General features: G+C 41.3%; 2 protein-coding genes across 2 annotated transcripts; both read left to right on the top strand.

Moving 5' to 3' along the window:
* Positions 1–8,660: 8,660 nt before the first annotated feature.
* Positions 8,661–9,855, top strand: LOC106936836 (fer3-like protein). Its single transcript, XM_015018059.1, has one exon. The coding sequence runs from the start codon at positions 9,387–9,389 to the stop codon at positions 9,816–9,818; it is 432 nt and encodes a 143-aa protein (XP_014873545.1). The 5' UTR covers positions 8,661–9,386; the 3' UTR covers positions 9,819–9,855.
* Positions 9,856–13,260: 3,405 nt separating this feature from the next.
* twist1a (twist family bHLH transcription factor 1a) lies at positions 13,261–15,736 on the top strand. Its single transcript, XM_015018057.1, has 2 exons — positions 13,261–14,547; positions 15,273–15,736. Exon 1 carries the CDS (start codon positions 13,967–13,969, stop codon positions 14,513–14,515), a length of 549 nt encoding a protein of 182 aa, XP_014873543.1. The 5' UTR covers positions 13,261–13,966; the 3' UTR covers positions 14,516–14,547; positions 15,273–15,736.
* Positions 15,737–18,192: the final 2,456 nt, after the last annotated feature.

Genomic DNA, 18,192 nt, shown 5'->3' with positions numbered 1-18,192 from the left:
ATATCCATCCACATGTCATTTACTTTCCACTTTACAGCCATGCAAGATATATATATATATATATATATATATATATATATATATATATATATATATATATATATATTTTATTGTTCTACAACACAAAATCCAAATATGAAATGTCAAAGTTTGTGGATGCAATGTCAGAAACATGAAAAGTTAGTGCTGAGTGAGTCATTTTGTAAGGAAATCAAGAGAGTTGTTGGGCTTTATTTCTTATTTTCTACCGTATTTTTGAGCAGCTAATCTAAACTAGACGGAAAGTACGCGTTCAGCTAATAAGGTTCTGTCTGTTAAAACATCAGCACGCTCTCAGCAGCCACTCTTAACATTATGTTTGCCAAAGGTTTACCTTCACTTGAGCCGCCAGACACTTTTTTTTTCATGCTGTCCTCTTTTTATTGCTTCCCAACTAATCCAGACCATGAGTTAATAGGAATGTACTTGTTGAGTTTGGCACCAATTTAACTGCTTCAGCAAAGGCTGGAAATGAGCACAAATCAAAAGTTAATTAAGATGTATTACCATCTGAAAAAGACATTGGTTACAAGTCATAAAGCTGTTTTAAGGGAGACTTATTGAGGGAGTGGCGTATGTTCCAGTTAAAGCCCTTTTGATGATTCATAGATCATCTGATTGTCAGAAGCTGTTATCGGTGCATCCTGACTGCCTGCCTTCGCACCGGGCAAAACAAAATGAAATTTCAACCTATAGGCCTTAACGAATGTCTTTTTTGTTGTTGTTGTTTTTGAACATTAAAGTGATCTTCAACTCTAATTTGTCCCTGCATGACCTTCCTCACTCATTCATCCAAGCCCTACTTGCAGCCTGCACCCTTTCTTGCACCTGTACCTCCTCCCTCATTGCTCTCCCATTCATCTTGTCGTCCCTCCTATCACTCCCTCACGCTGACTGGCCTTCTTCTCTCCTGCCCTGCTTTCTCTCTCCCTCTTTGCCTCCTCCTCCCGCTTGTCTCCCTGATTTATAGGAGGCAGTGTGCAGTTCACACACATTCCACGTCTGACACCCAATTCGCCCCGCCACTCCCCCACCCCCCTCTCATATCTGTGCGTGGCCATTTATCTTTGGGATTCTCTGATGAAGAGAAGAAGAAGAAGAAGAAAAAGGAAGAGGAGGGTCAGAGAAATGAGACGATAGCAGCAGGAGTGTTTGGTTGAGCCCCGATAGGAGCAGTATCTGGTGTGTGTCTGTGTGTGAGCTGTAGTGTGTCTGCATGTGTGTGTGTGTGTGTGTGTCTTGGTTGGCTGTGGGTCTCTATCTCCTGTGTCAAAGTTTCCAGGCCTGGCGGCAGCTTCTACATGAAAGGGTCCGTGGAGTCTTTATGGAGAACAAACGACGGCCTGACGCAATTCTCCTGGTCCAGGACTCACACGTTCAACAGCCCACGGCACACATTTACTGGCTCACTAGCTTATTCACTCATGCAGACACATCCACAGCCCGCAGTCCACAAATCCCCAACCTTACACGCCCGTGATGGCCAAGCCTAATTAGTTATGTGGTCGGTGCGCTGCTCTGTCCCAGAGCCCCAAATGGCAGCAGGTCATAAAAACCTTAAGTGTTCCACCAGTCAGAGTGGTGCAACCGTTGCCACATTGACTCTCAACACGACTCGGGCAGAGCGCTTTTCTGTCAGACTCCGTCCTTTGAAGATCGACGGGCAGCTGTGAAGGCCTCAGAAAGATTCTGCTTCTTTCTCATTAGAGGTGGGCAAACTCGGACAGAGAGCCACGGAGACCATTGTCTGCAAATGCAGCTTTATGTTTGGTTTAATAGGTGGATAGTATTTAACTGTCCTGCTCCTGTGAACCCTAGCAAAAAAAAAGAAAACAGATCTCGTATTATCCAGGGAACAACTTGAGTTACTTCATTTCAGTGTTGCATAGATCTTCAACTTCACTTTTTTTTTTTTTGTCATGTTGCAACCCATGAACTCCAGCAGACTGCATTTTTAGACTGTTCAAAGTGGTGCAAAATTGTTAAGCGGATGAAAAATTAAACAAATATGTCTCAACTTTCTTTTTTTTTTTTTTGCAAATCTAAATCTGAAAGGTGTTCAAGTCCTTGCTGCTTCTGTGAGTCTTTAGGGGGTCAGTGTCTGTCAGATTTGCACATCTGGATACTGAGAAGTGGCGCAAGATATCTCAAGTTCAGATTCCAAGTAGGTTTTCAAATTTTCCCACAAAATCTTGGACATCGCAGGATTGAACGTGTGCTTACGGCTGTGATGATGAACCTCTGATGCAGTCTCAGATTTTCTGCAGCCACCGATAGATTCTAGGGTTGCTAACCATCATGCCTCACTAGTCGTTCTCTCATCCAAGTCACCTGAGCTGTCAATGTCTGGACGCAGCAGGTGGCCTCGTCTTGGTAAGTTGTGCCATGTGCTTAATAACTGGATGATTTAACGGTGCCTTGTTAGGTGCTTAAACTCTTGGGTTTTGCTTAATAATAACTTACTGAGCTTGTTGTGGAAGAAAGATGTTTTTTGCGGGGGACAGTGAAGGACTTGATAATAATATTTGGTACCAACTCGCGTAAACATATTTCTGGATTTTCAACCCTAACGCGTCGTTGTTGCTGCGCTCTGTCATTTTCCTAGTGGTTTCCATGGCAACCCAGCAACATTAGTCAACGACTGGTGACATGGAGTCATTTCAGCAGAATGTGCAGCTGAGTGGTGATCTAAACCGAGAGGAGATGAGGGGAAAAAATAATGACTACTGACCAGAAAAATGAGTACGGGAAAAAGATACGGAAGAAGAAGAATGATCAGCGACTTTAAATCAAAATGAGGATCTAAATTCATAAGGTGCTTAATAAAGAACAGCAAACATATCCAGGGGCGTAAAAAAGGGAAAAAAAACTAAAATCTAACTCCAAAAGAAACCTAGAAATAATCACAACACAAATGAATCAAAATACGAAAGAAAAGATTATCAATCGAAATAGTGGCAACAAATAATATATATATATATATATATATATATATATATATATATATATATATATATATATATATATATATATATATATATATATATATATATATATATATATTTTAAAAAAGGGTAAATAAATAAATAAAATAAAAAGAAAAACTGCAGGCGACTAATTAAGTCAAATTAAGATGTTTTTCAAAAGACAAAACACACCTTAAAATTATAAATAGGTATAAAGTGTGCGGTAGCACTGAATGTAAGGGTGTACATTTACTACGTCTGTCTGTGAGATTGTCTGACTGTGTCTGCCCTGCCTGGCCAGGCGAGTTAGATTAATAAACCTCAGCATAATGAGGAGCTAGACTGTCTAGACTGTGTTCAAAATAAACTATAACTCCTACACTCAAAACAATGTGGAAATATGCCAAAGAAAAGACAGAGGTTTGAAAAAGAAAAAAAAAACAGAAACATTCATTCTTTTAATCTTAATTATTTGTATCTTATTAACATCAACAGAGAAAAAGCCTAATGATTAGAGTGTTAATCTAAGGAGCATGCTTAAAGACTAGAGAATAGCTACATTGATTTATTCTGGAACAACAACCTAATGTAAAAATATATCTTTTTTGTCACTCCCTCTTCTGTTTGCTTATAAATTAAGTGCAAAGGAGGAAGAATGCAGAGCAAATATGAGGTTAGAGAGGTTAAAAAGGAGAACACACACATTTTGTCATCAGACCTGCTGCTACAACCTCCCAAAACCACAGGAAAATAAATAAGCCAAAGGGGAGGAATGAAAACTTCTGGGACTGGAAAAAGTTAGCTCACATCCAGTCACGTAACTCTGCAGAACAATACCAGGGACGCAGTTGAATATTTCACTCTAATATTTTTTCTGAGGACCTCGTCAAACCACAGGGCAGAGCTGAAGGCACCTAAAGGCGCAGGAGGAAGATGAAAGGAAATGTGGGTGGCCGGTTCTGCTGCTGATGATGTGTAACCTACATTAGAGCCGAAATCTGGAAAAGAACTTATTAGGCAATAGACATGAAAACGAAATAAGCGCCCTAAGTCACTGAGTGATTCACTGACTTTGCAGAAATCCCACTTTGATTTACTGCAAGCCACAAGCAGTAAAATGTAAAGTGAACAGGAAAATCTCAGATCAGTGAATTTGCAGAGTAACGCTGCTTCCACTGAGGACAAAAGTGAGATCTCGTAACAAGCTGACTCCATCTCTTTTTAATAAGAGTCTTTATTATATTTTTCCTACATGGCCAAAACTGAAGTACGGCATCAATCATCAACCCAATCCAAAGGGGGTTTCACCCATCTCTGGATTTGCATAAAAGTATCCATTCAATCTGCTGGAAACTCGCAAAACTATTTTAGTTGCTGCTACATGATAAACCTATTCATACCAGTGTGCAGATTTGGTTATTAATATGTCCGGGTTTATTTTTTTACCCTTTCTCTGTGGGTCAGATGGCTGATTGTTTAGTTGAGGGGTTGGCTGGTTTTCTTGTTTTCTTGTTTTTATGGGTGAATTTCAAGATCTTGAGTGGAAACAAAAACGCTTAAAAGTAGAACAAATCTGAATACACCTTGTAAAGCACATAAAAATGAATAATAAAATCACCCAATCGGATATTTTCTATGCACACTTCAAGCGAAATCATTGCTGTGCAGAGTGTCGTACATCCCTGCTGCATAAGTTGGCTCCTTAAAACTAAATATCAGCACAGGATCAGATAGATGAGTCTGATTTGCAGAGGCATTCTGGTTTGTTTTTGATGAACTCCCGAACATCCTGTCAGGCCTGTTCTGTTATTTACATTGCAGATGTAATTAATACTGCTGAAATGGAAACAAGTTCATTTCATATCACAGCAGGCCTCAAAATCACCAACACACCTTGTCAAAAGTCATTTACAGCTCCTTTAACCTGAGATATTCCAGCAATTTTGGATTAACTGGAAGCACTAAACTCAGCTGCCAGACTCTGATGTGAAAAGAAAATAAATGAATCCCCTCTATCCTTGCTATACAGTCTAATACTTTATAAACAGATTAAAAAAAAATAACCACCTTCCTATCTCTTATCACCATGTCACATATACAGCTAAGTTTGCTCGGAAAACTTCACGCATGCACGCAAACATAAAGTGCACATTTATTTAACATGGATCTGGTGCTTTGGTTCGTCAAGCTGCAAAACATAAAACGTCAGAAATCCCACTGAGAAGGTAAATATTCTGCTGTTTATGCAGGAACTGTTAATGCTCCTTCTTTATGCGCTCCATATTTCAGAGCTTGTTTGTTTTTAAGTGCTACCAGTGTCATGTTGAGCAAAGAAAATCCCTGTCCTTGTGGAAAACATGTGGTATCTAAGTTATATCTCCGCAAAGGGGAAAATAATCATAAGAAATAACAGACTGTCACTTAGATACTTATGCGCAGAGTAACAGGACCAAAACACAGTAAAAAAAAAAAAAAAGTGCCTTTATCGCACTGACTGCAGATATTGAATTTTTCACTTTGAAAGTACAGACAGTAAGTAGAGACAGAAGAGACCCAGTTTTTTTTTGTTTTTTTTCCTCTTCAAAACAAACCCGGGGATTACTCAGACCAAAAGAAGGCCAGAAGGTGGGTGTAAAGTGGGTGTGGGCGCGGGTGCTTAGAGTCAACGAAAAAGGTGCTGACACCATTATGGTTGGGTAAAGGAGCCACGTGGTGACATTTCCAAGTGACACCGGGCTGAAAGAAATGTTTATTAAAAAAAAAAAAAAAAAAAATGGAGAACCGAAGGCATGCAGCGGTTTTGCGAACGGGTGGGTGTATCTGTGTATGTGGTGGGGCGGGAGAAGCTCAAGGAGGGGGTTAAGAAGATATATGATGTGGTATTGGAGTGTGTCCAAGTCATGAGCCCTGTGTGTTTCACATGGCCACCCAGCTGTGTAAACATCCAATAACAGGCCACTGGCAAAGGAGTCCCACCAATCAGAGAGAGAGAGAGAGAAATGTAGCATTGGACAAAAGGGACTCATGCATGAGTCAGCTTTGGGGTCCAGAAAAAGCTAGAAGGATAGAGGAGTAATTCAGAGTGACACAGTGAAGGAGAAGCAGACAGGTCAGGAGTTAAACACATCTCCTCCACTCCCTTTGTCCAACTTTGACTCCTTTCCCTTTAGATTCCAGATCTAAGTCAGCCTTAATGTTACGAAAGGGTTGCCAACTTGTTTCTAAGTTCAAATGTAAGTACTGTGCAAAGTGTAGACACTTGCAAAGAACTGTGTACTCACAGTACCAAGTGTGGTCTCGTGTTCCTAATTTGCCGGTGTGGAGAACGTGCAGAGAGCTGGTGATCGAAATGAGATCGAAAGAGGAAAAACTTGGAAACATGGCAAGAGAGAGAGAGAGGGAGAGAGAGAGAGAGAGAGAGATTAGGATTCAGGATCAAGCACAAGGGAAAAAAAGGAAGAAGCAACCAAAGGGGAGCATCTTGAGTGTGATTTACGTCGGAGGTGGTCGACACAATTTGGCAGTGCTCTGACAGCAAGCCGAGCGTAGAGCCAGAGGAGGAGTAGAGCGAGACAGATTTACATTGTGAGAACAGCTCTGGCTGCTCTGCAGCAGCTCATCGGACACGCACTGCTCTCTGGTGATCTCTATATTCAAAACCTTCAGTTTCCTCTGGGCAAAAACGAGTGCACTTTATGTAACAAGCATTTAGTTTTTTTTTGTTTTGTTTTTTTTTGTTGTTTTTTTCCCTGGCTCAGTTGTGCGTTAAGATTTAGATTCCCTAAATACCACAAAATATGTCCTTTTGTAGGCTGACAACCCATGCTTACGGGATGCTGGGATTTTTTTTTTTTTTTTTTGGTTTTTGTTTTTCAAACTGAGCTCAAGCTTTTGTATATCCACATTGTTTTCTTCTGATATCGCTGAAATAAAATCCTTTACAACCAGTTGCCTAGATGGTGAATGCACTCCAATCCTGCGTGTACTTTTCATCTCATTTTACATCCAGCTGCTCTATAAAACCCTCTGATGTTTGTTGGATAACACAAGCGAACAAACAGCGTCAAGATGAGCAAGGAACACGTGACACAGGTCAGTGGTGACATTTTTTCATTTTTCTCCCACTTCACAATCTTGCCCTACATTGTGCTGGTCTCTTACATTAAATCACAAAAAAACAACAAAAAAAACAGTAGATTGTGGTTGTAATGTGACAAAATATGAAAATGTTCAAGCCCAAAATGAATGAATACTTTTCTGCAAGGCACTGTAACAGCCTTTAAAAAAAAAATTTACAAACTAATATCCAGACTGCTTTACCTGCGTTGTCAGCATATTTGAATGGTTTCCTTAACTTATTGTAAAAACATAAGATAATTAATTCACTGAATTAAAACCTCTTAAGGGCATTCTGTTTATAATGAATTTGCACACATCACATGTACGGGGTTTTCTTTCAACGCTGTCACAAGACAACCGTCATTAATTTTAATCTGTACTGCCAGTAATAAGAGAGCAGCGCAGGAAATGAACCATTCTGAGTGTCTGTGTTTAGGTATGTCCTGACTAAAACTGGGATAAACCCCTGTAGGTGTGTGTGTGTGTGTGTGTGTGTGTGTGTGTCCCTGTGACTCTGTTTGCATGCCTCTTTTGGGGTTTTACTCCCTATTTAAGACCAATATTTGCTAAGCAGCCCCAGGGTGAGATTACCTCATATTCTACGGGCCAGCTGTGCTTTCACAGCGTCTCCACGACAACCCACGGAATGTCCCGTCATGAGTATCTGTCTGCCAGGAAAATACACAAAACGAAAGTGAGACGAAGGTATAAAGTCAGAGCGACGTGGAGGAGATGCACGTTCAAAATCAAGAGAAACGTTAAATCATAAAACGATGCAGACTCATCTTCTTTTTTTAATAGTATATGTGTATGGATATCTGCTTTCTGTAAGTGGAGAACTGTCACCAAATCACACCACATTCCAGTGCAATATTTTGGTTCAGGTTGGCAGTAGAATGAAGAAGAAGAAGAAAAAAAAACTGGTTACCCGGATACAGTTGAAGAAAACAAGTGCAGTTCCTGATCAGACGTCTTATTTGTTATTAATAAAGTAAAAAGTGTGTTTTCTGTCTCAGTGGAGTAAAACGCACCATGAAATCATCAACAAAAGGGGGTTTCAAAGTGTTTTTATCAACTGTGACGTTAGGTTGAGGTTTGCCAAATAACTAAATAACTAAGTGGTTTTTTTCTCACACAAACATCGATCTTATTTTACAAATCAGCACATATCCTCCCCCTGTTTTTATGCACCTGCAGCATCAAGGTGATGTGATGCTGCACATGACCTTGAACTCATCGTCCTCTCTGTGAAACATGGTGGCGGCATCATCATGCTGTGGGATTATGAAGCTGATCAGAGTTGATGGAACCGATGGACCGAGACTCTAAACAAACCAGGATGAACAAAGTCTAAGCAGTACGACTGTTTTGTGAGGCCCGTCCCCAAAATCATACCGAAAAGCAGTCGGCTATTCATGAATCAGCAACTAGTGTTTTGTAGCTTTTAATAACCATCTCCCTGATCAGGAAACACTGAATTGAAAGAAATGTAACAATGATCTCTACTCAAAAAAATAGTCACATTAAACATGTGGACAATTTGTCTGTACTTGAGCATAGAGAAAACAGCAAGTGGAAAGTAAATAAACTCATTAGCAAAACTGATTGAGAGTAAAAAATTAAGACAAAGAGGAATTTCTTTGCCGTATTGAAGCTCCCAGTGACTCTCTCTCAGCAGTTCCTGCAGTGTGGACTCTTTCTTGCCATGGGAACGGACAGCTATTTGCTTTGATTTGCAACAGAAAAGCTTTTGACTGTCAGAGAATGTTCTGTTTGGTCTTCCCCTGGCCAGTTTAAGTGTTAAAAGTGTCATTATTTAGCAGCCGAGGCCGAGGGAAGAGCGCAAACAAGAGTCTGTGACCTTCTGTCAAGAGCCTCCGTTCTTCAGAAGCTCATTTAGGGCCTCCGGGGGCGGAGGGGGACAGCGCATCAATTGGCGGAACCCTCCAGCTTTCCTCTAAAAAGGCCTTACTAAGAGGAGAAATACAGTCGATTTAAAAGCAGAGGTGGCGTGAAAGATGTGGCGCTGTGAAGAGGTGTGGGTGGCTTATTAAAACCGCAGGAAAAAGGCACTTGGACTTCAGCCAAAGAGGATCTAACCCCGTGGAGAGCTGACAGGATATGTAGAAACCTGGATGCACTTGTCGTGGTTTGGTGATCGCTTGGAGTCTGATTTTTTTTTTTTTCTTTTGCTCTTAACTGAACAGGAGACAAACAAAAGAGAGATCCCGTTCGCTCTGCCAGCTGCATGCAGACTCGATCATGGACATTCACGACTCCGTGTTAATAAACTTCGTCAGTGACATCAACCTGATCGGGTTCACCCAGAAGTGCGCTTTAGGGTCTGAGGAGGTGGACGTCTCGGCCTACTGTCCGAACAACCTGAGCGGCTCTTCCTGCAGCACGTCCCCGCTGCCTGGCGGAGGGCGCACGGAGCGTCCGGCGAGCTTTTCACCGAGGTGCTGCAGCCGCGGGCACAGCAGGTCCAAACGCAGAAGGATCATCACCGGAGTCCAGCGGCAGGCGGCCAACGTGCGGGAGAGAAAGCGGATGTTCAGCCTGAACGAGGCGTTTGACGAGCTGAGGAGAAAAGTCCCCACATTTGCGTACGAGAAGAGGCTGTCTCGGATCGAGACGCTGCGTCTGGCCATTGTCTACATCTCCTTCATGATGGACCTGCTGGAGAACACCTGAGACAGAGTTGTGTGTGTGTGTGTGTTTTTTTTTTTGTTTGTTTGTTTTTTTCCTTCCATACTGACTAAAAATAAGTTGCTTCTGGAAAAAGGGGAATAAACAGCTACACAGTTAAGAAGCAGGGAACGCATGTGTTTTTATTTTTGCGATAGGCGCTTTATTATTATTATTATTTGATAATAATATCAGGCCTGAAAGGGGAATGGATTTAGTCACTCGTGTTTTACTTGACCGTTCAATTATTCGCTTAATGAATCGAACAATTGAAAGGAAATTTTCACAGAGGAAACGTCGGCTTTATCTGAGTACTGTTTCAGTATAATCTGGAAGGAGTGGTTGATTTAATTGGTTGTACTTTTAATTGATAGTTATAAATGTATAACTCTCAAGACTACCATGGACGTCCAAGAATCTACACCAAAGAATGTCCATCACCCTTGTCCCTTAGTGGGGTCGGGAGGGTTGCTGGTGCCTATCTCCAGCTAACGTTCCGGGCAAGAGGCGGAGTACACCCTGGACAGGTCGCCAGTCTGTCGCAGGGCAACACAGAGACACACAACCATGCATACACACTCACACCTAGGGGCAATTTGGAGAGGTCAATTAACCTGACAATCATGTTTTTGGACTGTGGGAGGAACCGGAGTACCCGGTTCCTCCCACCAAAGAATGTAAACTGATTTATTATTATTATTATTATTATTATTATTATTATTATTATTATTATTATTATTATTATTATTATTATTATTTACTGATTAAGCCCGTATATATGGACTCCATAGGAGAAATTAATGGACAGCCATATTAAATTGTGAATATTAAAATAAAAATTTAGTATTAAGTATTAACCCTATATTTGTTAGTTCATTTAAAACCGAAACCATTCGAAAAGGTTAAAAAAAAATACATTATTTTAAACTCTGTAACGAGAAAACTTTGAAATAGCAGTTAAAAGTCCTGCACTCATGGGGGCCCCCTGCTGGCCTGGAGGCACCAAGCATTGTCTCCACGCTTCATCCTTGTAGTGTCGCTATTGGCTAAGAAGCAGGGTCAACTTTGATTGATTTCCTATAACCACACAAACAAAGTAATCAAGAGAAGCCACTCAACCTACATAAATCAACCTATAACGGTCATGTTTTTCTTTTTCTTTTCTTTTTTTTTACTTTTGGGAGAAAGCCGGAGTACCCAAAGAGAACCGTGCACCATCCGCTCTCTTCCCCCCAAAATTATGGTTCCTTACAAAATTCAACCTTTTTGTTTGTTCCTTGAAAAAAATAATGCCCGCGTTTACTTACAAGGAGATGAACAGCTCAGTGTTTGCTCGTGAAAACTCCTGATCAGAACTTCAAAAGGATTGACGGTGAAGATCGTAATGCGTGTTTCAGCACCTTGGAGAGTTACGCAGCCAGACGCCTCACCTGGCGTCTGGCTGGTGAGCTACTCACGTTTTTTTTACTCCATAATTTGACGATTTGGTTTCCTACCGAGAAATGTAGAGGGAAGAGATGAATCATTTTAACCCAATCAAGAGTGAAGCAGCAAGCCTAATCGCAAAGGCCTCAATCGGAGCCTGTCTCTGTCAATTTACACCCCTGAGATCAAGATGATCACCCGGCTTCACGCAGTGAATCTTGGATTTGGCTTTCAAATATTTTGCACTGTCAAGATTACATACCGATAAGATCCACAAGCACTCCCTCCCCCCCCCCACTCCCCACCCAAGCAGCATTTTATTTTTCTTCTTCTTCTTTTAAACACAAATAGCATTGTTCTATTAGTAGAAACTTTTGCTGACTGGTCAAGTACGTTCACGACTGCTCTTGTCCTCCCTCCCATTCCACCTTTACCACATATTTGCGTTTCGGTCCAGTCCCATAAGCGCCCTGCTGCGCGCAGCGTTCCGCCCCTAAGAGCACCCTTGGATAGGACGGATCTTCCTTTAAACCTGAGCTGCTGTGCCGCGATTCCCTGCGGGGAAGTCGGGCCCATTTAAGTGCATACCTCAACGCGGGGCAGCTGACGTGAAAATAAACACGTCGGTCTGCTTATAGGAGCAAAGACCTCCTGCTGGGACAACCTCCTGTGTTTCAGTGGCCTGATGTTTTTTAACCACCGCTGTTCCCTTCTGAGGCGTCTAAACCTAGCAGTTCGCTGAGACTTTTAGCTGGGGTTTTTTTTTCTGTTTATTTTGAATGTGAAAGAAGAAAAGGGGATGAAACTTTCAACATTCGGATCTCTGGATCTCTATCTGGAAAATAGAAGCTTTGGGAGAGGCTGTATTGTCATGAATGAAGTGAAAACTCATATGTGTGTTAACTTAAAGAAAACCAAGACACAATGACTAATAAAGAATGTTTTAGTTAATTTACATCTGGAAATTTACTAAATGCACAATCTGTAAAACTAATAATTAAAAACAGAATTATTTATATATTAAAATTATTTGTAAATATTTTCGTTAGTATGCAATTATTATTATTATTATTATTATTATTATTATTATTATTATTATTATTATTATTATTATTATTTCTTTAGTATGCTATTTAAAGTATCAGTATGTCTTGTGAACCAGACTTTGCACCTGAACTGCCGACCAATCACCTTGTTTGTAGAAGTTAGCTCCGCCCACTGACTTTACAAGGGGAAGCGAAAAGAAAATAATTCAGAATGTGCTACAAAACAGGGATACGAAATAAGTAAATAAATACTGATTATTTATGCATTCTGCAAGATGCAGTCAGTAGTATATTTCCACACTTTACTACGTAGAATTGCTGAAATTTAGATAATTAAATAAATATCTTAAATATCAAATGTATGTGTTTCCTTTTGTTATTTAGAATTTATTTTGTAAACTAATTGTTTTGAACTGGGGCACTTTTGTTCCAAAATGTCATTTCAATACATTTTGATATGATCAACAACTTCATTTATTACAATTTAAAAAGTGAACTACGTAGTTCTATCACACATACTTTACTAATATACTTTAAGTCTTTATTTCTGGTTTTTGTTTATAAATGCGGCCTAAAGCTTATTAAAACACTAAACACAATTCAGTTTATAACAAAACCAGAATACTACGCGAGGCCAAAAAAGCAAACGGATTTTGTCATAAGGTAAAGGTCTGTTTTCAAGTAAATTGCTAGAAAGCTTAGTGGAAGGAAAATGTGTCCAAAGGCGATATAGATAACTGCAGCCTTGAAACAAATATGAATCCAAGCCCATTCAAAAGACTGGGGGAGAGTCACAAGGCATACGCTGCAATGGGGGTCAGAGCTTACATCGCTGGTCACCTTCTTTGTGTTGTGCCACATGCAGAACCAAAAGGAGATTTTAAAAGCATCTTACAATTCAACGGAGCTGCAGAAGGACCTTTTATAGCATTTCATGCTTCCCTTTGTATGGAGATACAGATTTCCTTTTCCAGCAGCAATCGCCAGCAACGCTGACAAAAGTACCTGCTTTAATGACTATGGCACCAGTGTGCTTCATTACAGCAAAATGGCCTCTCCTAAACCCCCTAAAGAATCTGTGGGGTATTGCCAAGAGGAAGATGAGGGAAGCCAGACCCAACAATGCAGACCTGCTAAAGGCCGCTACGAAAGCAACCTGTGGATGAAAAATGAAAAATATGGATGGGTGGGGGCCTTCTAACTCAAAGGAATTCCACTTATTTTGTTAGCTTTGTGCAACACTGGAAGGAAAAAAGAGAAGAAGAAATTATCTCCACACAGCTAGTGTTTGCACAAGATGCATGATTTAATAACGTTGCCCCCACCACATCCTCCCACTTCTGTGTGGAGAAGCTTTCGTGTTTTAAGGAGTTTTTCCCCAAGTCTCCTTCTCCCGCAGTATTATATTACACCCCTCCTCTCCCAATCAGAGAGTCCTCCCCAAAATCCTCCCTCTCCTCCCTATAAGAGCCTGGGGTCGTCCCAGCCTGGCAGATACCTCTCCCTCTTTGTGGCGCACCACATTTCATAATTCAGGTCTAAAAACCATTGCAGGCCAAACGCCTTAATATAGCTGTCCCTGTTTGTTGATATTTGTGACAGTTACTTGGGTCAGGGGTCAAAAACTGTACCACATCCTAAAAAGGAAAGAAGAAGAAAAAAAAAAGTCCGTCTGAAAAGACGATGCGGGAAGACGACTCCTCCCCGATGGACAGCGCTGGGAACAGCGAGGAGGAGAGTGACCGTCAGTTGCCACGGAGAGGGGCGAGAAAGAGGCGGGCAGCGCGCCGGAGCACGGACGAGGAGGAGGATGAGGAGGGAGGCGTAGAGAGCTCCATCCGAGGCAAGAAAAAGTGCAGAAAGATCTGCGACGACGGAGGAAGCGGCGGCAGCGAGGCCAGCAGCAGCAGCAGCCCCGCGCGCTCCTTCGACGACCTGCAGACGCAGCGTGTGATGGCCAACATCCGCGAGCGACAACGGACGCAGTCGTTGAACGAAGCGTTCACGTCGTTACGTAAAATTATCCCCACCCTCCCGTCTGACAAGCTCAGCAAGATCCAGACGCTGAAGCTGGCGGCCCGCTATATTGACTTTCTGTGCCAGGTCCTCCAGAGTGACGAGCTGGACGCGCGAGGGACCAATTGCAGCTACGTGGCGCACGAGCGCTTGAGCTACGCATTCTCAGTTTGGAGGATGGGGGGCGCATGGTCCTTGTCGACCACTTCCCACTAACTGGACCTGGGATGTCTGCGAGGAGGCATCGGGGTAAGCTGGGACACTTTAGCATTCCACACTGCTGGGTCACAATGTGTCAAACGGAACCTGGGCTTATTTCCATTCCCATGTCTGCTTGGCACCTACTGAAACATTTAAGGGGTTGCATTTACGTCAAAGTCTGCGAAACGGCTTCAGCTAGTGCTGAAGCCTCATTTGAACAGCAAATTCGATGTTACGCGCAAATCATTGAAAACCAGTGAAAATAAATGTATATTTACCTGCAAAAAGGCTTTAGACACTTATTGCTAAACTATATTCAAATCTTACATAATGTCATCAGCACCATTTATTTGAATGCATCAGGTTTTATAGTTTAATGACTACTGAAAATCTTGGACCAGTTAGTGCAAAGCATTGCCCTTCCAATAATGTTTTGCAAAGACCTTATTGCAAATGTTCATTCACTGACATGGATTATCAGTGCAATAAGTGCAAGTCACTTGTTAAAAAGACAATGCAGAGGTATTCTCGGTCAAAAAACTACTAAATATTATCCCTGAAGCATTCTATGTCAGTGGAGGTAAAAAGTATTTTTACCTGCAACAAAATCTTTAGGAATACATCACTCACCAGGTCTCGTTCTTTCAAAGACTGAACAGAAACTACCTTTAGCTTAAAATCTCAAGACGTCATCCACATACCACGTAAAATCAGTGTTTGATTATAGATATTTGTTTTCCTGATACGCAATTTATATTTCTTTCTTTCACAGACTGAAGAACGAGTGACTCAGGCCGAAGGCAGCCAAGGCCCAGGATCTGTTGCTTTGCTTCAGGCCTCTGAGGAAAGCAGCCCACTTTTCACTTTTCCCTTTGCGTGGATTGTAATGTTTGCAAGGGGAGCACTTGGACTGCCAGGACGGATATGAAGAAAGAGAGAGACCACTGCGACTATGAATGTTGTAAAAACAAAACAAGCCCTTGACGAACTGCTCTGTTTTGAAACACGAGAAGAAAAAAAAAGACTCAACATTCCGTGACAATTTTTTAAGAAAAAAAAAAAAGAAATATTTTGTATTTATTTTTGTATGCAGATATGGAATTCCTTTTATCCCTCTTCTCCAATAAAGCTTATTTATTTTCAGGTTATCAAACGGTGTTGAATGGATAAACCATTATTTTTCCTGTTGTAAATATTTGGTGATATGTTAAATAAAGATAATAATATGCAATCTTTCATCTCTTTTGGCTGTCTTGTTAGTTCGTTCAAGCGTTTGTGAGCCTAAATAAACTGAACAATGGCAGGGCTTTCACTTCAAGGTCTAATGGAGTGATTTTAAGGTTTATGTAAACATTATTTTCATTGGTTGTTGATGAAACCCAAGGGAACTAAAGCAGAGTGGAGGGGGGGCAAAAAGAAAACATCTCGCACTGCTGGCATATTCAGCAGTGATTTCATGAGCTCGGGGATCTGGGAAAGCCATAATTATCTAGTGGTCTGTTTGAACGTGGTGAATTCGGAACCGTGGAAGGCATACATGATATTCCCAGATGTCCTCCAGGCCAGCATTGGGGGAGGTAGCTGCAGGTGCTACGGCAGCTAGCTAGCTCTACATGAGCAGCTAGCTCGCTCTCAAAATTTTTGCTAAAAAAAAAAAAAATAACATGCTTTAGTTAATAATGCAAATTGAAAATGTCTTTGTAAATGTATTTGTGAGCAATTTCCATTGAAAATTTTGAATTTAACAGCCTATAAAGAGTGGGGTAGAATCTTTAAAAATTAGTAAAACATCTCATGCAGAGATGTTATGAAATTGTTGTAATCCTTTGTGGAATTTTATAAAACATTTTGTTGAACTAAGACAAAATACAGCACAAAATGGGATAAACGTAATGATTCTCATAAACAAAAGAGAACAAAATAACCTGCTCATGTAGCAAGTATATAAACCTGTAAGAAATATATATATATATATATATATATATATATATATATATATCTCCTAACAAAAGGTTTTAAAAAAGTACATATTACATTTGGGTGTACAGTTTTGGATCCTTTGACTCTTCCCCAAAAGAATCCTCCAGGTAGTTACTTCACATAAAAACTTCAAGTACAATTAGGCAAGAGGGCTACAGTAACACTGATGTGAACGCTGTGTGAAAATCTACCTCTCTACACAGTTGTTAGGAGATGATTGTGGAAGCGTTGTTGTGTTTTTGCGCTGCAGCTTGCGTGCAGAAGGTAAAGCCATCAGCTCTGACCCTGAAGCCCCCACTGACCAATGGGGGAGAATCGATTCCCACCCTTAGATTACCGTGGCTGTGTTATCTTAAACTTGAGGCTGTTGCTCTGACACAGAGGAATGTCACCTCTACGGCTTCCAAACACGCACACAAACACATACAGGTTATAAACACAAAGAGAGAGATTTCTCACGCCTATGAAATGGGGTGTGGGGGGAGGAAATACATTCCACGCCGAGAAGGAGAGACAGCAAAAAAAAAGAGGGGGTCCTGCAACCCGGCTCCTGCCCTCTTTGATGTTCGAAAGTAATGGCTTGACCGCTTGTTATCAGTGTGAAGGCATCTGGCTCTCCAGTTTTAAGTGTGCTATGATTTATAGACTCTTTGATGACTGACACAAACTCACGCACACTCTCTCCTACTCATTAATCACTGCTTTATATCGCCCTCGCGTTTGCATTTGCAGTCCCTAAACTGATCCAAAACCAAAGGCGCAGGCCGCTCTGTGTGACACACTGGCCGAAAGATGAATTACACCCTAAAAAACAGGCCTGGGTTCAAGTGTGTTTGGCTGTTTAAACACTCCAGCAGAAGTCTACCTGTCTCTCTTTGCTTTCACCAGCGCCGCTCCCCTCCTGTGTCTCCTGTGAAGGTCCCCATTATGGAACAACGAGCCCTGGTTTACATTAACCCTCAACACCACAAAAAGACCAAAGGGGGAAGGAAGTCAGACTGAGACGGACAGAGGGAGAAACAGAGTTGATTTGGAAGTCTGGTTTCCATTAGAGCTAATTATCTACGTTTCATCTCAACCTAAAGAGGCAGTATGTGCAATTACATGAGCATGTTTATGTGTGTACTGCAGACGGTTTTCACGTACGCAGCAGACGTAGAGGTGCTCGTGCCTCCAGCCAGCCTTTGGGGCACATTTGCTTAACTCCACTGTTAATGTGAGTCACTGTGGAATAAATTGGTAAAAAAAAAAATGGTTGGAAGAGTAGAGAATGTCTTTGCTTTCAGAGCCAGACGTTCACATTCATTTCTGATCGTTTCCAAACTCTTTATCTTGAAAATTTGCGTGAACGTTTTTGAATAACAACTTTTTTGTTTTGTTTTATTGACATTTACTTGCCTGGTGTAATGTGACTTGGAGCAGTGCCCCGCAAAGGTGTACATACCGATGATAACTGTGGAGGAGCCAGAGAGATCCACAGTTCAGATGGGCCGTGCAATCAGCAAATCTGACCTTCATAGAGAGGGAAGAAGAGAGCCATAAAAAGGCACGTTTACCGACTGGCGGAAATTGCAGATGTGAAAGACAGTGCCTCTGACAGATGTGACCAAACCTGAACCATTTCCATTCAAGCCACTATTTGTGAAAAAAAAAAAAAAAAAAAAAAAAAAAAAAAACCCCGGGAAAACCACCTGAAAAGGGAAACAGGGGGG

This window comes from Poecilia latipinna, unplaced genomic scaffold (genome assembly GCF_001443285.1).
Source record: "Poecilia latipinna isolate Pla-1442-1.1 unplaced genomic scaffold, P_latipinna-1.0 Scaffold2224, whole genome shotgun sequence".
Classification (NCBI taxonomy): domain Eukaryota; kingdom Metazoa; phylum Chordata; class Actinopteri; order Cyprinodontiformes; family Poeciliidae; genus Poecilia; species Poecilia latipinna.
Note: the sequence above shows the minus strand (reverse complement) of the source record. Positions and strands in the feature narration are given on the sequence as shown.